Genomic DNA, 23,125 nt, shown 5'->3' with positions numbered 1-23,125 from the left:
CTTTATTTCCTGTGAAATTTCCCTTTAAACACTGCCTTAGCTATTTCCCAGCAATGTTGACAGAGTATTTCTATTGTTCTTCATTTGAAGTATTTATTTAATTTACCTGTAATCTCCTTCCATTAAAAAAAAAAAACACCCAACTTTTTATTATAGAAATTTCCAAATCTATTCAGAAGTAGAAACAATTGTATGAACACACAGAACTTCCACAGTTATAAATTCACGGCCAATCCTGTTTTAGTGTGTTGACACCCCAGCTAGTACATCCTCTAGGATTGAGGTGTTTGAAAGGTCCTGCAAAGTGATCTTTGTTGTAGAAGAAGTGCCCCTGGCTTGCCTTCCTGTGCATAGTGACTGTTCTCCAAACCTCAGACTGGTCTGATAAAGTGAGAAACTATTTTATTTATTTTTTTATTTCATTAAAAAAAAATTTTTTTTTTAACATTTATTTATTTTTGAAAGAGACAGATTGCGAGCAGGGGAGGGGCAGACAGAGAGGGAGACACAGAATCTGAAGCAGGCTCCGGGCTCTGAGCTGTCAGCGCAGAACCCGACGCGGGGCTCGAACCCAAGAACCGTGAGATCATGACCTGAGCCCAAGTCGGACACTTGGCCACCCAGGCGCCCCAGTGAGAAACTATTTTAAATTTGAATTGTGACTACTCAAAGCATGTGATTCTGACAGCATTCCCAATAAATTGTTAGCATTGTACGATTTCATCCAAGATGGCAGAATCGAGGAAACATGAGCATGAACTCTAAAGGGACTTCATGAATAGTCCATTCCACCCCCTTTTTTGTAATGAAAAACATTGAAGCCTTGAGGGCTAAATGCCTTGTTCAGGGTTTCTTTGCAAACTAACAACAGAGCTAGGGCTGTGGTCTCCTGGGTCAGGCAGTCTCCATGAGGAGAACAGATGTCTGGGCTGTCTGTTTTTCTATACGCAATTTCAGACAGTTCCTAATTTAGGCAGAATTGTGAAATAGGGGAACTGCATTCTGTAGTCCTAGGCTCTGCTGCCTTCTTGTTGCACGAATTCCTCACTTCTAGAGACACTTCTTATCTTCTCTTAAGCTTCTCTCTCTTCCTAGTAGCTTCCTGCTATCAAAAAGGAAATTATTATTTTATTCATACGCTTCATATGATTTTGGTAGAAAATTGTACTGTAAACTCCTGCTTCCTAGCATCTTGGATCCGTAGCCCCTTGCCTAGTTCTTGGTGTATAATAGATGCCATTATCTGAGGAACGAATAATTGGTGGGTGGGTGGGTGGATGGATGGATGGATGGATGGATGGATGAATTTGCATTGTGTAGTTCATCTCTGGTCCTCTTTTGTTATTGGAAGGTGTCTGACAAAAATTACAGCAGTGGAACATACACTTATCATAAATTAACTTTGTAAATTGGATCCTGTTCGTTTTTCAGAGAATTCCTCACTTGGACATAATATGAATCAGTGGTCATGTTTGTTTGCTCTATATTTAGAGATTTGCATCAGTTTAAGAAGCTAGGCTTCCAAAAATGTTTGTGAGTGTAATTTAGTATTTCCATTGTTTTAGATCTCGGGTTTGTCCACTCTGGTATACAGTTACATGCGCCTAACATGGTTTCACTTTGTGGAAATGCCTGTAAAACAGATTTTTGCGACATGAATCATTTCTACCGATAACCATAATTTTGCCCTTCCTGCTTTGTGCTGATTACAGCACCAGGAAGAGAGGGAGAGGGAAGCACTGACTTTTGGGACATCCGCCTTAAGCTTGAAGCAGAGAGAATGAAAACTCACTGCATTAGATTCCTCCTTGAGCAGAACTGAATGCCTGATAACAGCCAGCCCAGAGCTGGGGGAGTTAAGAGCAGCAATTTTACATTACACTGGAGTTTCTAGGCTGGCATGGAAAGAGATGCCAGTATTAGCTATTTGCATCTTACTGTAGCCACAGGGATATGTGAACAGCTGGAGAATTAATTTGATATATATTCCCAGAAGCTTCTCCTCTGCCAACAGAATTCCATTACTGTGAGCTTCTGAGTGTGTACTGTGAGTTTGTTTCTTGCCTTTTAATATCTGGTATAGCGTATTTCTGGTAAGTGGATTGCCACATAATGGGGTGCAGCTATATCTTGGTTTGGAGTAAACTCCATTAACCTAAGCTGATACAAGGTAGAAAAGGTAAGGCTTTGAATATACAAATGCCTCTGCCTTCAGGAAGTCAGAGATTTTAGGTGAACACACAGTACTGTGTCCAGTAAATGCAGTCACACCTGAAGCATTTTATTCCGTATTAGTGGAATTTCAGACACCAGCACGCAGATGGAAAGATATTTTGAAGGGCAGAGAGGTGGGATCCAGGATTAGTCAGGCCAGGGTTGCCATGGCTGGTTCCTAGAGCTCCTGGACCTGCTGTTTCACAGATGTGAAGTTGGATGTCTCCATACTCTGGATGTTTTCCACATCCTCTTCCCCAATGCCCTCTTTCCTGCCCTCAGGATTGAAACTCCTAACTAGCCCTTGCATTTAAAATCTTCTTTTTTTTAATTTATTTTTTAATGTTTATTTTCGAGAGAGAGAGAGAGAGAGAGTGCAAGCGTGAGTGGGAGAGGGGCAGAGAGAGAGGGAGACACAGAATCACAGAATCCAAAGCAGGCTCCAGGCTCTAGGCTCTGAGCTGTGAGCACAGAGCCTGATGCGGAGCTCAAACCCACGAACTATGAGATCATGGCCAGAGCCGAAGTCGGATGCTTAACCAACTGAGCCACTCAGGCGCCCCAAAATGTTTTACGTCAAATGTGGAAGGAGGGAATTTCAAGCATCATCAAGAATCCTAGAAGATGATTTGTGGACTAGAAAGAACCAATCCAAGACAAGACTGAATGTGGCTGTTGGAAGGACAGGTGTTTTGCTTTGGCACCATGTGTGCACGCTTAAAAAACACATTCTGCAAAATCATTTACTGCACTAAAAACGAGAGGGATGTTGGGAAAGATCGGGTTAAGGGCAGGTCAGTCAAAACCTATGGAACTGTATATAGAGAAGATAAATACAGACAATGAGAGTCCAAGTAAAAATACTGACACAGGTAAGCCCCCCCCCCCCATAGCATTTGCACCTGGAGCCCGGACAGCCCACCTTTTGCTTCCAGCCCTACATACTCCCAGGCTCCTACTGCTTCCTTCAGGGCCTGGGACCTTGCAGACAGTCACTTCCAATAGAGACCAGGTTGATCAGAATTAAACCTAAGATCCAAGGGTAGTTTCTTCATCATGATATTTAAATACAGGGGAAACGTCTCTAGTTTTTTCATTTGCATTTGTAACCTGCCTGCATAGTTTAATGTCATGGAAAGTTCAGCCACTAGAGCAGTCATTTCTTGTACCAAAAAAAGAAATTTAAACAAGATCATCAGCCTTTTCTTAAGGTGTTCATTATTGCTAAGACTTTTCCTTTCATTGTGAGAAAACTTGCTCTTGATCTTTTCATAGCATTAATGTGCTGAAAAAAATCAGGTATGAGTCCATGCAACTTTTGCATTTTATTGACTTCGTTTTCCTTTTTCCCAATTACATATTGGCTAAATCCCACTAAAGGGGTATGTCTGTTTATGGTTTAGCGTAACCGTCAGGAGAAGAGGTACCCAACGTCCTTTGTTATCTCTCAGACTTGGAGCCTATGCTGTCTTGGCCCAGGTGTTATCAGCAAGACCTGCTCTTTAGACAGCAACCCCTGGGCGATCCCAAGACCTTTTCTGGTAATACATGAGGTCCAAACTGTTTTCATAGCAGTATAAAAATATTACCTTTATTCTGTGTGACAGCATTTGCAAAGGCACTGGTGATCAGGCTGCTGATATCGTAGTGAGACACCATGTACGTATGTCCCTGCCACTCATTACACATCTTCTTACGTATCACGTTACTGTTCTGGGGGGTGAAATGGGACAAGTGTGTGAAGTAATTCTGTTTCAGAAATACCTGAAATACAGTGGTTGTCTCGAAGTAAAGCATCATATTTTGAGATGTCTTCTAAGCATCCAAGTGGAGATGTCCCACTAGCAGTTATATATACACCTGTCTCTTCGCTGCAGTACTTAACGTATTTGGACGTATTTGAACATGCATGAATTTTAATTCATACATGAAATCATTAGATTTCTCTCCTATTTAGAGAAATAATTCAACATCCTGATTTGGTAATTTGCAGGAGTTACAAACTAAAAGATACATTTGCAGAGGTATCTCAGTGATCTTTTCAGGCTAGGAGACTATCTTGTCACCTGGAGAGTATCCAGAAAAAAGAAAAAAAAAAAAAAAACTACTTGAAATAAATATTTAAAGGGCAGTACTCCTGTTTTTAACTTCTTTTTTTCACCTGCTGACCGGTCCAAGGAGAAATCAGGAATCAGAGAATTAGAGCCTTGATCCTTGGGTCATATATGTGGATGTACATAAGAGAGATTTAAAAACAACAAATTTTCCAGGCACTGTCAGAAGAACTCTTGGGCCCAGATTTGATTTCTATAATCAAACCTCACTAAATCTTTGCTTTGAATCCCTGTTGATTGGCCGTTAAATTATTTTAAAGTATGATGTCCTGTAATAGAAAAACATAAAAGTCTTTGTCTCCAAAGCATGTTGTACTTGATCCTATAAAGCAGTGGTTGCTAAGGGAACTATTTGCCAAGAAGAAAAACAAAGTATTGATTAGAGTGGGGGCATAGAATTGAAAAACTTCCCTCAGAAAAGAAAATAAAGGTATATAAGACATCTTGGGGTTCAGAGTCCAGTGCTTCCTAACTGGACATGGTGGCCTCACATTTTTGAGGAGATGGTCAGGCTTCCCTCTGCACACTCACAAGCAGGCTCTTGTTGCTGCCGACAGGCTTCTCCTGGGAACAAAGCAGGAATCAGTAAGGAGCCAGGAAGAGTGTCAACGGCCATTTTTTAATTGTGATTCCACATTCAGGGAAAATGGTCTTCCTCGAAAACACATGGACCATAACATTGACCAGACCAATGACATGAAATACGTGACTGGATTTATAGTATTGTGTGTGTGTGCGCGCGCATACATACATGCACACATATATATGTTACAGTACTATATATACAGTTATTGAACACTGTATTAAGTTCTGGGGTCAAGGGGATTCAAAGTTGGATGAGATCTGACTTCTACACACAAGGACTTGTACCTAGTGGGGAAGTTTGACTTACATAACGCCATCATCATAGGGGACCAGAGGTCGGCGCACATGCCTGAGGAAGCATGGAGAAGACTTCTCCAAAAAGGTGATGTTTGAACTGGGTGTTCAAGGATGAATAGGAGTTATGGGCGGAAGGGAAAGGAAGGGTTCTAGGCAGATGATACTCCATGAGCAAAGGTGTGGAAGCAGTGATGAAGGGTTTGTAGTGAGAATTGCAGTGTGCCTAGGGCATTGGGATATGTGAGGGCTTGGTGAAAGAGAAGTCTGTAGAAGTAGAAGCCATACGATGAAGAACCTTTTATTCTGCAATAAGAAGTTTGGGCTTTTCCTTGTTGGCAAGAGAGAACCACGGGGCAGGTTTGTATATTGAGGGCGATGACTGGGATGATGGTGTGGGGAATGGGGCCATGGAGGGACAAGAGGATGGTGGCTGGGAGACAGGTGAGAGAGGATGTTGTAGTCCTTTTAGGACAATGATGTCTTCAGGGAATTCTAGTTCTAATGGAGGAAAGGGGGGTTTACTGTGGGGGAAAATTGGAATCCACTCAATTTGGTGATAGATTAACTGTGTACATATTTATAAAAAAAGGAATAAAAATTTCTTTTTAGAATATGATGGGGGAAAAGAGAAATAGAAATAAAGGAGAGATAGAAGAGAAGAGGTAGTTTTCTAGTGGGTCAGATGTTACTTGATTTCTTACAAGTTTTTAAGTTCCTAGGGTTGAACTAACTTGGAGTTACAAATGTGAATATAAAGTCCCCAAAATGTCTTCATGACAAATGTCACTGAACTAGATTAGGGGAGTGGTACTAATAGCATGTTCAACTGCCACGTATTCTAGACTGTAGCCGAAGACTAAATTATCACCTACGTTTCCGTATTGTCTCATTGTGTTCTTTTCTGATTTTCCTTTCAGGGAAATTTAGTAATTTTACTGTTGTCTCGAAGATAGGAATGCACCTTTGTGTGTTTACACGTTATTTCTAAACGCAAATACAGGCTAAACAGGAAAACAGATTTTAAAACAGATAAGTGGTGTTTTTGTTGAAACTTCTAAAATCGTTTTTACTAAGAGTTGAGACGTGGATCAAATAAGTGAGCCTGATCTGAAATCAGAAGAGAGGAGGTTTTCTATTTTCCGTTTTCAAAGAATTGCCATGAAGCTCTTTATGTTGTAAATGATGCCTTTCTAAAGACTCATTGACAGGAAGATTATTTCAGTGAGGGAGAACTGCCTTTTGCCTAACTTATGCAGTGAGTTAATGATGTCACCAGAAGTAAAATTTAGCTGTAAAAAAATTATAGCCATTTGTTTACACTGTCTTCTAGGAAAACACTTTCTGAAGATGGCTTTATACCTGCCGTAGTTTGCAACATATTTAAGATATCTTAAATTCAAACACTTTTAAAAATTCACTCCAGATATGGTTATCAGAAACATGTTTACTCTTTAACAGTTAGTACCTGGTCAAGGCACGATAAAGCATCTATTAAAGATAGTGTTAAGGGCGGGGGGGGGGGGGGACTGATAAAATGTCCCAGAGATTCATAGAGTCTGGTTTCCTAGAAGAGGTGTTTGAACTATGAAGAGTAGCATTAAAGATTGAGTCAGCCTGTGATTTTGTCATGCTTGTTTTATTTGTCTGAGCTGAATCCCATGAAAGTAGGTCCGAGATCTCCTTTGTTTCTTATACTTGACTCCATTCCATGACCAGGATACTGATTTGATCGCAGCCTAGCCTTTCACTAAACTGTGGCCCTGGTTTTGGTTTTGGGCATTGGTGGACATGAGCATCCGAACTGAAATGCGTTGGAGAAATATCCACCGTGGTATCCGTTCTCAATTCTTTTGATGGTCTTCATTTTTATGTTTATTAGTTGTCTTGATGTGTTAAGTTGCAGAGCTGTTTTAAACTAGCTATAGGCTAGTCTCTACCAGATAGAGTAAAAAAAAAAAATGTGTGTAGATTTATTCATTTTGTAGGTTGACAAATGTGACTCCTGTGATTTTGTTGAAAGTAGGAAAATCCAGGAATCTTTGTTTAAAATAACACAGAGGTGGCAGTTTTTGATCCCAAAACACTGGCTATTTAATGTCTACACGTGTGGCTGTACTTCCTTTTTCTCGCTTACTAGGATATTGGGTTTCATTCATTTGTCAAATTGCAGCCAAATCGCTTTTCATAAATTGAGGTGTCAATATCAGGTGTTAATCTTGACATCTTTGCACATTTTTGCTCTCAAACAGGCCTTTGAATGAAGCTGCAAGCAAATATTATGTGGCTGTTCGTTGTTTTACAGATGAGAACTGGGACGATGACCAACTGCTTGGTTTTGAACCCTGCAACGAAAACCTCGTGTCTGGCTGCAATATAATCAATGGGAAATGCGAATGTGACACCATTCGAACCTGCAACAATCCCTTTGAGTTTCCGAGGAAGGATATGTGCCTTTCAGCTTTGAAGAGGATTGAAGGTAAGTACTGATTTTTACAACTGTGAGGCCTAGCACCGTGTGACTCCGAGTGGTGGTGGTGTTTGAGCTTGAAGAGGCAGAGACACACTTGCAGAGGTTGGTAGCTTTTAGAACCGCAAACAGAATGCAGAAAGTTGACTGGGTGCTGATGTGATGATGTGTGTGTTGTGTGCACACGTGCATTTGTGTTCCTGGATGCCGTGGAACGGGGTAGTGCTGTCGTCACATGAGCAGGGCGGTCCGTGCCAGCTTGCCTGGGTCACCTCTGCGCAATGGATGATTTCACGAGTGGTGTGCTTGAGATCGGCATCTGTCGTCACCAGGTCCATTCCACTTGATTTACCATAGCATGGTGTTCCATGGGGAGGGTGCTACTTAGAAACGCAGCTCATCTGGCAAGAATGTGTATCTCTTTAGCAGAGATGGGAGGATTGCACGGTGATGGTTGAACGCTTACGTTGAACATCGGTGTGGATGGGTCATTGGGTGCTTCACCTGTGAAATGAAGTCAGAAATTACACTAAAATAACAAGAAAATTAGGGGCGCCTGGATGGCTCAGTTGGTTGAGCGTCTAACTGCGGCTCAGGTCGTGGTCTCAAGGCTCCTGAGTTGGAGCCCCGTGTCCGGCTTTGTGCTAACAGCTCAGAGCCTGGAACCTGCATCGGAATCTGTGTCTCCCCCTCTCTTTCTGCCCCTCCTCCACTTGTGCGCGTGTTCTCTCTCGCTCGCTCTCTCTCTTTCTCAAAAATAAATAAACATTAAAAAAATTAAAAAACAAATAAACAAGAAAACTATACTAATACAGTCCATAACTTTTGCACATTGCTGCATAAAACCTAGACGAAGGGTTGGAAAGTTGGAAGTAGGATTCCTAACTACATTAATCATGGGTGGCATGCCCAGAGAGTTTGGTGCCGTGGCTTGCAACCAGGATTAACAAAGGGTAAAGCCTGGGCTTGGGTCTCAGCCCTGCCCCAGACCAGCATGGAACTTTCTTCTAGCTCCAGGTTCCTCTAGAGGGGGGAGAAAAGAGCTGAATGAGAAAAAGAAAGAAAAGAGCTGAATGAACATGATGTCATTCTAAGATGGAGAGATTGGTAATGTGGTTTGGAATACCAAGGATTTGTGAGGTCTCATGAGGGCAGTACAGCAGGACTGACGTTTTTGAATTGTATTAAGTTTCCAACTCCTATTAAATGATAGTAGGGGATAAGAAATTTACAATAGCCTCTAAAATAGCAGAAGTACAAATTTCTCTTTGTAATTACCAATACTGCTGAATCATTAGAAGAGATTATAGTAGGAAACAATAGAAATAAAATTTTAGAACTGCAGAGAGTCTTAGGTAGATACCATTTAGTCTGGCCCTTAAATTTGAGAATTGGAGAACTGAGCTCCACGCAGTTGGTCAGTAAGAAGCCTAGGAGTAACCATGTCACGTGTTCTCATCTACGTCATCACGTTAGACAGCATGTTCCCTAACTCGTTTTCATTGTCTTGTGGCTCTGCCCTCACCCCTGTCCCTACCTCACTGCCTTCCAGGAAAAAAAGTATTTAGCCTATCTTAGTGTACGTAAACTTTCAGGGAGATAGATGTAGTTAGTGGTCAAATATCTAGTTAGACATACTTAAAATCACATTATATTAAGTAATACAGCAATTTAGATTATTTTTGCCACTCTTCATTTCACAAAGCTGGGTTTTTTGTTTTTTGTTTGTTTTGTTTCTTTTCCTCGAATGTTTTAAATGCATCACTGTCGCTGTCATTGTCCTCTTTTGGGCTACCTTCCAAGTCCTATAACACCGTATTCTTCAGCACACTCTCTTCCCTACTGTCTAAATTGTTTGAGATGTAGCAGATTTTGAATTTAAGTTAGCACAAGAAGTTTTGTTCAAAACTCTGTGTCTTTTGACATAACACGGGGACAGTTGCATTTTTAATTAGGTGTATATTTACGATCTTTACGGTGTGGAGATTAATGGCATTGATTTTTAAAGTGATTCTAAATAGGCTGTTTACAAGATCTAGCACTTTCCAATTTTGAGAGCATTCCCTCAGGAATAATTACTGTAGCTGATTAAATTTCTTTACCTTTTGTTGTTGTTGTTGTTGTTGTTAACAGATTCTGTCAGATGGCCTCTGTGTAATCCAAAAGTAGAATTGGTTGAGGTCATTTAAGGTTAATGTATCTTCTACTTTTGTGTTTTTCAAAATAAAGCACCTGCAATATTCAAGATCTTATAAGAAGTCAGTATTAGGGGATTTCCCTTTTCTGAGAAACAAGTTTGAAGGAAAAAGCTCAACCTATATTCAAGTTTATATTGCATATGAAAGAATTAGTGATGGAATACTGCTGTATCCAATTAAGTCGTTAATAGCAATGGAGACTTGGAATACTTCTAGCAGTTTAGGGCCAGAGAAGTGTGGCCCGGAGTTGCAGGGAAGGGTGTGGAGGAGGTAGAGGCGGAACGATTTAGAACATGCATGGTGATGGATTCTAGGAAGGAGAACAATGTGGACAAAAGAATGCAACCTAGAAATGAGGCCGCATGCCTCATGTAAGGCATGTGGGACGCTGGTCTAAGAGAACGAGGTTTTATATTGACAGGTTATAGGAAATAAAGATGGGGAGGCGGCCTGGGACCGGCAGCTTCAAACAAGGAGCTTAAGCCTGGTAATAGGAACTATCAGAAACCACTGCAGTTTTATGAGCAGAGCCTGGCGAAGTCAGTGATGGGCAGACTGGGGTGGTGGGGTTAGCAGGGGAGATACTGCAGTCTGGAGGCTCGCCGGAGAACTGGTTCAGTTACTGAGACGCAGGGCCAAGAGAGACTGGACTGGGGGCTAGTGGGAAACAGCAAGGAAGAGGTGGGTACGCACCATTTTGCTGAAAGAACCTACAGTATCTGCTGACAGGGGAAGGATGAAAATGCACGAAGATGATTCTAGGCTTCCCAACCTGCAATGCCACAAGAATGATAGTACAGGTTATGGAGGCGGGGAGACTTCTGAGATGTTTGCGACGACGTGGAACTGGAGAATGGGGCGTTTGTTTTAGGGAGACATAGAGTCCAGAGGGGCTTTAAATCTATGACAGATACGACAGCACGTTTAATGACAATGATCTAGTAAGAAGTGAGAAAGCAGTTAATGTAAGAAAACGCGTGATTTGCAGGAACAAAGTGAGGAGAGAGGAGCACGATTGTTTCCTTTTCTCAGAGACGGTACAGACAGCAAGGTCGTCCTCTGACTCTGAGGGGAAAAAGGGGTGTGAAATACTGAGGAGGGGGAGAGGGAGAATGTAAATTCATCTCAGAGAGGGGCAGGTGCATTAACCAGGGAAGCGGATTAGGGTCCCCACTAGTGCCCACAGCTTACTTGAGGCTATCGGTTATAAATTTGCAGGGCAGCCCGCCAACAGTCGTGTGCCCCCTCCAGCCTCGGTGCAGGTGCAGTGGGAGTGGAGGGAGCTGGGTTTGACCAGGGGTGGGAGTTTCCCGGTACATTTGATAGGAAGAGAGGGGCCCAGAGCCGGAGGGTCACGCAGGAGAGTGTTGCTGTGATAGACGGGCCCCCTGTGTTGGGAAGGACAGCGCGGCAAATGGGGAAGACACAACTCTGTGCAGCAGGCGCGCAGTCTCATCGCGTGTGCTTCACGCCCACGAGGTTTTATTTTTTAAAGGGGAAAAGGAAGAGTTATTGAAAGTGGCAGCGAGAACACAGGGGACACCGGCCCTACCCTCAGGTTTGTGGAGTGTAGGAGATGAAGCCATCTCTACTTGAGAGGACGTCAAGGGACAGAGTAGCCAGGGAGTACCAGGTTTCAGTTAAGACACAAAGGTGAGGGGACAATGATGACAGAGGGGACTCCGGTGATGAGAGACCCATGAGTTCTAGAAGGCATGGTAGAAGGATTTGGGAGGGAGGGCTGTGCAGGGCGTGGATGAATTTTGCAGAGCCCAGTGAAGATAAGAATCCAGTAACAGTGGGTGACCTGGAAGTTTAGACTTGGTTCTTGGTGTTCTCTTGTGGGAAGATGAATAGTTAGTTCTGGTTAAAGCCTTCTTTTTAGGCCCATTCTTCTGGGCACTTTGTAGAGCTTACATGTGCAGTGTTGGGGGTGGGGAAGAAAGAATAGTATTCTGGCCAGAACGTAATGAGAAAACACGGGTCTCCCATTTCCATGCTTTGGGAGTAAATTCTGAGCATGAGTTCCAAACATAATGACATCAACACTTTAAAAAATGCATGGATGTCCTTGCAGGGCATTTCAATATCATATTTATAGGTTTATGAAGAATACTGGCAATTTCTGGATATTAAAAAGTTATTATGTTTTGCTTAATTCATTTAAAGGGGAAAGAGGGGCGCCTGGGTGGCTCAGTTGGTTAAGCATCCGGCTTCCCCTCAGGTCATGCTCTTACAGTTAGTGAGTTCAAGCCCCACATGGGGCTGTCAGCACAGAGCCGCTCCAGATCCTCTGTCCCCCCCTCTGCCCGTCCCCGTCTCATGCTCGCTCACGCGCGCTCTCTCTCTCTCTCTCTCAAAAATTAGTAAACAATATAAAACATTTTTTTTAATTAAAAAAAAAATTTAAAGGGAAGGAGTTGGTCCTGGATTTTACCAAATGTTTCCTTTCCTAAAATATATGAACAAGTCACCATAAAATTGATTTGTCACGAATTTAGAGGCAACAGGATACAACCATCCATGGCTCCGTGCAGAATGGTTTGCCAGAATCCTGTGTATTTCTTCAAGGAGAAGGAAGTCTAATAAATGGAATGACCGGCAGGTCATATCACCTTGATAATAAAGCATAATAATTCTATGCTTCACTGTCTGTTCATCCTTGGTTTGGTCTGCGCTGTACTGAGCTTCGCAAAAGTTCAATTGTACCATCAGAGGAGGGGACAAAACTAGTGAGAGCGGTACCCGTCTCTGCAGTTGCTGCAAGGGTTTTCTGGAGGGGCCGCTCTGAGCTTAATAATTACAGTCAGAGTGGATACCAAAGATTTCCATGATACAGTGAAGAAGGTGGGCCTTTAAGTTTGTATATGTCTCCACGTTGGGGTCAGTGGCTTTTATTTTCTAAAAAATTAATATAATTTAGGGTGGTCATGAAATCGAAAAGTAATCAGAAGTATGAAAACAAGTTCAGAGAAGGATGTAAACCACCCTGGAAAACATTCGAATATTCATTCATCCAGCAAATATTTGAGTGCCGACTATGTACTGGGCACAGTTCTAGTGGCCAGGGGTACAGCTGTCATGGAGCTTACGTTCAGAAGGGGAGAGGTGACGTGAAAACGCAAAAATGAACGGAGAATGTCGTACAATGTGAGAGGAGCTATGAAAAGCAATAATTAGGATGATACGAGAATCACTAGGGTTACTGAGAAAATTGCTTTCAGATATGGGGGTCAGGGAAGGTTCCCATGAAGGGAGAGCATTCGCAGTGAAATCTGAATGTAAGAGAGCGTCAAATTTAGGATGGTCTGACAGGAGAGCCTTCCGTTCAGAAGGAACTGCGAGTGTGAAAGTTCCGAGCCAGCTGGGCGTGTTGAAAGAATAACAAGAAACAGCAAGGTCAGTGAGACTGGAATGTCATGGGGGAGGGGCAGAGGGTGGAGGCCACATCACAGGATGTAAGTGATGGTCAGGTGAGTGGCTTTTGTGATGAGGACATAGGGAAGCTATGTTAGAGGGTCGTGAACTGGATGTAACTTAACTTGATTTGTGTGGCTTAAAAAATGAATCTGGTGGAGACGTGTAGGAGGTGGCAAGATACAAGAGTGGAAACAGTCTCACAGGTAGGGGGCGTTCTTTTAGTAATTCAGGGAAGAAGTAATGGTGGCTCAGACTTCAGAGCTGGAGATAAAGGGATGGGTGGATTTGAGATATAATTTCGAACTAGATTTGTTGATGGGTTACGCCTAGGGCATGAGGGAAAGAGGAATCAAGAAAGTACTCTTAGATTTGGGGTTTTTGTTTTTTTTTTTTTAAATTTTTTTTTTTCAACGTTTATTTATTTTTGGGACAGAGAGAGACAGAGCATGAACGGGGGAGGGGCAGAGAGAGAGGGAGACACAGAATCGGAAACAGGCTCCAGGCTCCGAGCCATCAGCCCAGAGCCTGACGCGGGGCTCGAACTCACGGACCGCGAGATCGTGACCTGGCTGAAGTCGGACGCTTAACCGACTGCGCCACCCAGGCGCCCCAGATTTGGGGTTTTAAGCAGGGTGCGGTGCTCTTTACTAGGAGCAGGAGATTTAAGGAAGACTCCAGAGTTTTGTTTTGGACAAAACCCAAAGCTCTACCCAAGTAGAGCTATTTGTCACTTAAGAAATTTTTTATGTAATTAACTCATTAAGTAGCTCCATGCTAAGTATACGGAGGACTGCAAAGATCTACATCCCTGAGAAGTCAGTCCTTTTCACACAAAGATATAACCTTGTTGGGAGATTCTAGAGAAAACTAAAATCAACCCAGTCCATGTGGATTTATCATCAGCCAGAGACTAGTTGAAGTGATATCTGTGTGGGATGCATAAAGTGTGTTCTTAAATATACTTTTTGGGTATCGTTGTATCACACATCATGTGGATTACTGGAATAGTATAGATTATGTGAAATTTATTCCTATTTGGAGCCACATAATGAACATTTTACAAAAGGGAGAAGACACTTGGGTTTTAAGAAATTCCTCCTGTAGTTTAGCTAAAAGCACTTGGAGGCAATGTTAAACGGTTTATAATTTGGGGGTGTATTTACTATTTTCTTCTACAAGTTATTTTAGAGAAAAGAGTAAAAAATTGGCATGTGATACTTGACATCGTTGTATTGAGTAAGCAAATAAGAACTGTTCGATAGTCATAAAATGGATGAATCAAGGAGGGCTGTGTGGAGTAATTGGTGACTGAGTCCAACTCGGAGAAATGTGTTGGGTGGCTCAGCAGAAGGGAAGGGAGAATATAAGAGCAGCCTTGGAGATGGAAAGGGGAGGATGGGCAGAAGGGTCCAGATGGGAGGAATTAGAGTGGTCAGGGCAGTGGGCTTTAGTGGCTGGTTGACTTTGGAGCATGAGGAAATGGAAGACTGCCCGATGGGGAGGCAGGAGTGATTGTCAGGATAGATGTTTCAGGGGTGTCATGGCCAGAATATGATGCTTACGGGGCATGCGGGTTGGTCTGTTGAGTGGTGATATCCACTAGAATGGATTACAGGCAGAGCAGCTGTAGGGGAGGTTGGATGCAGTGGATATTGAGTTTGTTTTATTGTGTTTGAGGTGTCTTTGGAGATCAAGGGGAAGATAGGACTTAGGAGCCTAGAACTCAGAAGCCTGGAGATAAGGATTGTGTCATCGTCCCCTGTAGAGTGCGGTGCTGTTAATGACTTGAGTATGGAAGTGATGTGAGTATCGGAGGTTGATGTGACAATAATGTGTGTGATGGAGGACGAAAGTGGCTGGCCATGTTCGCACACCAAGAGGGAGATGAAAGGGCCTCTGTAGCGATAGTGGTGCGGGAAGTGTAACACCAGCACAGGGAGAGGGAGCCCGTGGACCGTTGCTGGCGGCTAACCTCAAACACAACTGTTGGTGTCCATGATAGTGGGAGGTTAAAAGGGAATATATCATTTTAACTATTAACAATTGATGGATTGACGGATTTGTACTCCCTTGTTCAAAAAAGGCTTTAAAAGTGTTTGGGAGTGCAGAAGCTGGTCAGATGCATCCTTGAGATTAGAGCCATCCAGGGTAGGACCCTAGGATGAGTAGACAATTGGATGGGAAAATAAAGAAGCAGCACTGTGGATAGTCATGGGCTCTTTCAGTCTGGAAGAACACTCTCCTCATTGTCTACAAGTACCTTCTGCGTCTGCTGTTTTCATTTTAGAGCTGCTCTCTTTCTTCATTCATGTATTAACTCAAAGTATCTTAAGCACATGCTGTATCACTACACCTCAGATTCCCAGCTTGACTTTGTTTTGCATCTGATGGGCCATTTTCTAAATGACCCTGAAGGTGCAGATGCATAAATTAAATCACGTTTTAGATACCCTATAGGAGCTTGCTTTTGATTTTTTTTTTTCTTTTAAAAATGTCTTCAATGATATTTTTAAGCATTTACCTGTTTTGTAAACTTACATTGCATGAAATATATATGCTTGGGCAGAAATTAAAGATAAGTAAGAAGATGAGAGGATTTGTATATATAGTTACATACCTGTAGTTTTTTTTTCCTTCTTATGTATTTATTTTTTAAGTTTATTTATTTTGAAACAGAGAGTGCATGTGTGCACAAGTACATGTGCAAGCTGGAGAGAGGCAGAGAGAGAGAGGGAGAGAGAGAATCCCAAGCAGGCTCCACCTGTCCACACAGAGCCCAACATAGGGCTTGATCTCACGGATAGTGAGATCATGACCTGAGCCACAATCAAGAGTCAGATGCTTAACCCCCTGTGAACCACCCAGGCGCCCCTGAAGCTAAACTAATTTTGACATAGAGACAAATGACTTCTGTTTTACGGACTTTTTCCTTTCAGGTTTTAAAAACCTAGATAACAGTTGCTTCAGCGCCTTAATTTTTATAAATTATTCTGTGCTCCAGATTTACTGTTTCAATCCTCCCTAAGGAAATGTTAATATTATGTGAGCTTATTATTCCATTTTTAGTGTTTTACATTGCACTTATTTTTTTTTTCACACAAGTGTAAGTGCTACATTTACACTTATTTTAAGAAATAAGTGCTTATCTTTTTCTCAGTCTGTAGCCTCTAGTACAGCCGGTGCTATGTGAGGCCTCATCAGATAGTCTACCTTGTGATGCCATCTGTAATATTTGTTAATTAGTATTTAGAAGGAAATTAGATACTGTCTACTTTTATTCATAAAACTTTATTCTCAGACTTTTTGTGTCTGGAGTGGGGATGATGCTCCCCCCAAAACACTCAAGGAAACGTGATCAAACGGAGATGGGCGCGTCGTTTAACACTTGTTCCATCTTTGAGGTAGTGCAACCAAATTCCCTCTTGACCCCCTGGCCGCCGGAGCCATGCTGGATGGAGACACGTTAGCTGCAGCAGGGCATGTGCTGCCATCCCATAATAAAAATGGAAGGACGACAGAGGCACCCAGCTCTGCCCTGACCCATGTTCCCACAAGGGCTGGAGGTCCACGGCAAGGCATGGGCATCCCGTGCACAGGAATCTCCTGAGCCTTAGACCTGAGAGAGCTTAATGGACACACTGTGATTTTGACTTGCAGGGGCTGGACTAGGGCTGGGAAGAACTTCCCAGTGAGCCCCCAGGAGGAGCCGTGCTGCCACCCTCTGAGTAGCAGAGTCCCAGAGGGTTTGTGTGAATCTGCCTCCCTGTGAGGGAGGCATATCTGAGAGAACATCATTGTGCTTACTGCCGATTTCTACTACTTTCATTGCTTTTAAACACAGAGCATGTGTTTAAATACAAAGCATATGTTATAAAGCCTGACTTCAAATACGGATACACAGTAATGGCCTTATTATATAATTACGAAAATTAAAACTTTTCTCCAAAGTAAATATTAAAAGAAATTAAAACCCAACTGAGGCATTTCCTAGTGTGCACATAGGATCACGTGACGAGGAACTAAACGAATCCCAAGACTTGGATGCTGAGGAAATTGCATTTTGTTTTTAAAAATTTTTTAACTTTATTTATTTTGAGAAAGAGAGAATGAGAGAGAAAGCACATGCGTGAGCTCCAGCAGGGGGGTTGGGGGGGGGCAGAGAGAGAGGAAGAGAGAACCTCAAGCAGGCTCTGCACTGTCAGCACAGAGCCTGATGTGGGGCTCAGTCCCATGACCCATGAGATCATGACCTGAGCCAAAAACCACGAGCCAGGCACTTACCCGACTGAGCCACCTAGGCACCACTGGGGAAGTTGTTTTTAATAAAAATTATTGTTTCTCTAACTTTACCTGTATATTAGAAATATATTTTAGACCTTAGGTGTATGTATTTCTTTAAAAAATGATATCAGTCTGGGCATCTGGGTGGCTCAGTCGGTTAAGCGTCCGACTTTGGCTCAGGTCATGATCTCGCGGTTTGTGAGTTCAAGCCCCATGTCGGGCTCTGTGCTGGCAGCTGGAGCCTGGAGCCTGCTTCGGATTCTGTGCCTCCCTCTCTCTCTGCCCCTCCCCTGCTCACACTCTTATCTCTCTCTCTCTCTCTCTCTCTCTGAAAAATAAATAAAAATATAAATAAATTATATTAATCTACATGGTATTAAATGTCATTATCCCCAAATCTTTTCTACTATAGTATTGACTATAGTAAAAATGATCCAGTAAAATCATTAATTCACAGGCTCAGCAGTACTGGAAGTCAAATTTTATGTTCCCCCCAAATATCACTGCTGTACACTGTGAGATTGTGATCTAGCAGAGTTAAATTTATGAAGTCCTTGTAATTTGTCAGTACTGTAAGTATTTGGTTGAAAGAAGGATAGACATGGGGTTAGTTATAGAACATTTTAGGGAAAAAACCTTTGGGAAGTACTTGGCCTTTCAAATCTGTTATAGAATCCTCACTAATAGAATATATGAGCTTAACTACTTTAAAAAAGAAAAAAAGGGATTCTCTGACTCTGGTTCGTCCTTCTGTGGAAGCCGAGCCCGCTGCATGGCAGGAACGGTGTCTCCCCTACTTCACAACTTCCACCAATTCATAATTTTCAAGTTAGTCATGCACTTCATTAAAGTTACTCATTGCAGATTGTTTTTCTTAGGGTAGTTCTATCTGAAACCAGTGTTATGCTTGTGAATGGATTGCTTTAGCTCCTATAAATAGTTTAAAAAATTATTTTCGAGGAATTCAGTTACCAGTGCTTATCACATATGGAAACACTAACCATTCCCCTTGTCCACGTAGAAAAAGCCATTTAACCTTCCCCTCCAGGTGGACAAGGGTCCTCATTACCACGATTTTGATTTTTCCCTTAGCTGTCCAAGTGCCGTTAAAGATGCGTCTTTCATTTAGACAGTAAGGCTTTTATGCAGCTTTAAATCTGTATTGCTGTCCCCCTCTCTTTGTAAAAACAATCAAAAATTGATAATGTGATACATCTTTTCTTCTTTGGAGCACGTATATAAAATCACTTTGAAATCTAAATATATGTGTTTCATTTTGAATTCCATCAATGCCACACAGAAAGAAAGCATAGACACCGTTATTTATTTTCATAAGTAGTAGACTATTTAGGTTGACAACTAAATCAGTATTTTAGAATTTTATGTTATAGGTACAAATTGTTGTTTTGATGTCTTGATAACTGGTACAAGGGGGAGAAAAAGGACTACCAAAAGGCGGAAACCAGTTTCAAATGTCTGCGAAATCAAAACAGGAAACTCAAGGAACTTGGCATGAGACCAGTTGGAGAGGAGCAGTTGTTTGAATAATTATACCTGCATTTTAACTGTTGGAAGTCATACAGTGACCTTCTGGTTGTTGTGATTTCTTGTGCCCAGCAAAGAAAAAGAAAAAAAGTCCTGATTAAATATTTTATATCCTAGTGCTTAAGAGAGGAGTGTGCGTGTCTGTGTCTGTGTAGAGGAGCATTTTATTCAGCCCCAGTGGTGTTACAATAAATGGTATAGGGGCCCCTGGGTGGCTCAGTTGAGTAAGCATCTGACTTCGGCTCAGGTCATGATCTCACTGTTTGTGAGTTCGAGCCCTGTGTCGGGCTCTGTGCTGACAGCTCAGAGCCTGGAGCCTGCTTCAGATTCTGTGTCTCCCTCTCTGCCCCTCCCCTGCTCATGCTCTGTCTCCCTCTCCTTCAAAAATAAATAAACATTAACAAAAAAATTTTTTTAAGTGGTATAAAAAACCAAATCTTCAATCTGACCCTTGGAATGATGCTTTCTGTGCAGTTACAAGTAAATAGGCAATAATGTTCTGTACCACTTAACATGTTTCCCCCACCCCTCCTTTGCTTTAACTCATTCTGTGTGATTCCAAGCTGTGTACAGCCCAGACGTCCATCTGTCCTCTCCTCGTTCCTGCTCCTGGGTTAGGATGGGAGTACCAGGAGTTGTAGGCGAACAGTTTTTGCTACAAACAGATGCTTGTTTCAAGTTTAAATACTGTGTCGTTAGTATATATTTTTGAAAACCCACTTACTATTAAAGGACAAAAAAAAGCCTGGTGCTTTCAGTCAGATGAATGGTGTTCTTTGGGGGCCAAGCTTAGAACGTTTCCATTTCCATCTTGGCCTTTAGCAGGTGAACGTCTCCACTTCTGGGTAACCCTGAGCAGGCCCTTGCATATTTGTGGTTTCTGACTTGGCTGTAGGTGACCTTCCAGTTATTCCCAGGGCTTGGCGGCTGCTCTGTCATGAAGAGCTGCTGAGTCGCTGCTCTGCCCAGCTGTGTCCTGCTAACCTGGCCCCCACAAGGGTTTTCCCTGACACGAGCAAAGGATCTGGAATCCTGGCCTTCTGAGCTGCTGCAAAGGGAGCCTGACCGCTCCCCGCAGCACGGCCCCCTTCCTCTGAGAAGGGTGGGAGCTGCACCTTCTGTGTCCTCCTGTCCCTGGCTGGCTGTCTCCATCAACCACCTGGAGGGTGTGGGCCACCAGGAGTGGTCACTCCCAAACTCAGGCTATGAAAAACCTCATTACTTAGTGTCATTAGCGCTCCAAAACCATAATCTGGGATCCTGGACGAGGCAGGCAAGCTTGATGGTTTTAATTTGCAGTCCATCAAAAAGTGATCATGTCAAATATCAATATAGGTAAGGATTCTCTGGGAGATGATGTGTTTTTAACCTTTTTCCAGGCTTGCCAGTATTACGTAGTTAATACTACCTTGATTAAGAGGTCTTCCAGGAAAAAAAAAACTTTTTGGAAAAAAGAGGGTTTTAATTTTTAAGCCAGCAAGGAAATCTATTAATGGAAGGAGACAGGGCCGAATGCATGCCATCACACATAAAGGTAAACTCTGAGTCAAAGCTACGGTTTCTCCCACTTCTTAGTGGAAGTTAGTGGAGCCAAGCTTAGGTGAAAATAGCGAAGATTGCCAATTTGTCTCTTTTCTTCAGTGGCCCCGTTCTGTTCTTTCAGTTTTCTTCCCACCTGAGAAGCCCAACCTCCTCTCTCTCTCTTTACTACCAGCTCCTATAATCTAGGCAGAATGTACCCTTATTGATTGATTACACTTGAGTGTTACCTCAGCCAGTATTTCCATTTTGATCCTTTCTAATTGTGAAATTCCTCTGAAAGGAACTCAGCCCAGAAGGAGGAAAGCTCTTTAGGATGAAGCAGGGATCCTGGAAGTTTGTCCTGCCCCATCCTGAGTGTGTCCCCGCACCTGGGGAGCGTGGGCCCAGGGCCGGCCCAGCTGCACTGCTGTTTTTGTGGTGATACAGGAAGAATCCTGCCCCAAGAATGTGGCTGTAGTAAGGACTCAGTGGCCTTTCCCACTCTGAAAAGGGTTGTGTATGGTAGGCCTTCTAGAAGATACTAAGAAACAAAAAATAAATCAAAGCTCATTTTAACCAGTTTAAAACCTATTTTATGATTCATAGACATATTGTGTTTATTCCTAGAACTGATGCCTGTATCTTCTTTGTGGAATATATAACTCTCTCAAGAAAGGTGTTTAAGACCACTAAAATTCAACGTTTGGGGCTTTGAAAAGAAATATTCTAATGAACATAAAATGTGACTCATTCCCTAGTTCATACTGACCACAAAGTGTGCTGTACTGAGCATTTGAATAGTTTTGAAACCTATGAGACCATTCTTTTAATGGTTCAGGCTCTCTATTCACATAGGTTGTTGGTAGATCTAAAGCTGGGGATATATTCTTTCTATGACCTTCCTGCTTTTGATTTACAGTCTCTGTTGCTAAGTGTTTTTTGCATTGGGAGGAAGTAACAGCTACAAGTAGTGCCTGTAAAGTTGGAAGAGGGAAGGAATTAACATGTGATGAATTAATATTTGTGTGAATTTGTAAGAGACTGGAATGTTCCTTTAAATCGTGGATGTGTTTTTTGTTTCTGGCTGACAACTTCCTAGTTTTCCTACACTTCATTATTCTTCTCTTGGTCGCTGGAATTTTTTTTTTTAATTTCCCGAAAAGCAAGTAAAGTGCTTTCTCCTTATCAGTAACGTTTCTTTTCCTGTTCCAGTAACAAAAGAACAATACAAGAATTTAATACTGTTAAAAAATTGATACTTCTTAATATATCCATATATTTGTCTGTAGATAAAATCCAAGTTTTATAGACATAAAGAAAAGCTATGTGTCAGTAAAATGAGCTCATATTTTATCATGTTCTTCTTAGGATTCCCCCCCCCCCCCCGCTTTTACTCAGTTTGAAAAATGAAATCATTTTTTTTCCTCTTCAAAATCTGTTCCCATGTTCTGTCATTGAGAGTAAAAGTCCTGGAAATAAGAAGGATGGGTAAGACCACTGGTGGTCTCCTTAACAGAAGGACATGTTAAAGGCGTGTGGCATACCTTCTGATCTCGTTTATGTATTTGTATTATAGAAAAGATTATTATTTACCATTCCTGCTGCTTTGGCAAAAAAAAAAAAAATCTGCCTCACAAACTTTTATAAATATCAGGGGTGTGTTTTTGCAACATGAAAGGATGCTTGTTTCAGTGTTTTGGTGTAGTTTGAGTTCATGACAGACGTGCATATAAAGAGGCTTCTGCAAATATCCTTGAAACTAGGTTGAGCAGGGGCACTGGTGACCTGTTCCATGGTGGTCCTGTGGCCTCGGGGGACTGTGCTTGCTTACTCTCTAAGGCATGAGACAAAATCTAATAGTCTCAGTTGTGCCTGACCCAGATCTGGGCAATTAGTGAGGTTTTCATACTTTCTAACTACTTTGCCTGTAACATTGAAAGTGATATTTATCTCTGTGGTGGTAAAAAGAAGATACGATATTACTGCATTTATGTGTTCTCAGTGCCTTTTGGCATTCCGATGGCTAATCACGGTGGAACCTTCTGAATGCTTTCTGATTGAGAGCCAATTTGTTTCTGTTCTGTCAGGAATTTTTCAAAAGAAATTAGGCCGTGGAGTCACACCTCAGTGCAACACAGAACTCCCAAAAATGTTACCTGTGTGTTTTCTCATGCCTCCTGGCCTGGCTTCGTGTCTGCTTAAATTCAAGGCTTATAATAAGGGAGTCCTTGGGGGTCCTTCAGATATTTCAATAAGTAAGCAAACATTTTTAATCTGGAGAGTACACCTCATGTCGTCTCTCTCTAATAGTTTGTGCCCATGTGTGTTAGGAAACATGTTTTTTCTGGGAAAAAAAAATCGTGTCACATGTGCATGTGTGTATTTTCTGTACCAAAAGCACATTGTATCACACACGTTCCACGTACATGTGTGACTCTATAGCTAGATACATACAAGCACACGTACATGCCAGGTGACCTAAC

The 23,125-nt window shown here is 42.1% G+C and overlaps 1 protein-coding gene across 7 annotated transcripts in view; it reads left to right on the top strand.

Moving 5' to 3' along the window:
- Window positions 1-23,125, top strand: part of CRIM1 (cysteine rich transmembrane BMP regulator 1) — a 192,891-nt gene that overhangs the window by 33,376 nt on the left and 136,390 nt on the right. For all 7 annotated transcript variants that reach the window (XM_043604183.1, XM_043604181.1, XM_043604178.1 and 4 more), the window contains exon 2: window positions 7,513-7,686. In XM_043604183.1, the coding sequence (XP_043460118.1) occupies window positions 7,513-7,686 (174 nt within the window). The remainder of the gene's footprint in view (window positions 1-7,512; window positions 7,687-23,125) is intronic.

The sequence above is a fragment of the Prionailurus bengalensis genome, chromosome A3 (assembly GCF_016509475.1).
Source record: "Prionailurus bengalensis isolate Pbe53 chromosome A3, Fcat_Pben_1.1_paternal_pri, whole genome shotgun sequence".
Classification (NCBI taxonomy): Eukaryota; Metazoa; Chordata; class Mammalia; order Carnivora; family Felidae; genus Prionailurus; species Prionailurus bengalensis.
The sequence above is the reverse complement of the archived record's forward strand: the minus strand, read 5'-3'. Positions and strand labels throughout refer to the sequence as shown.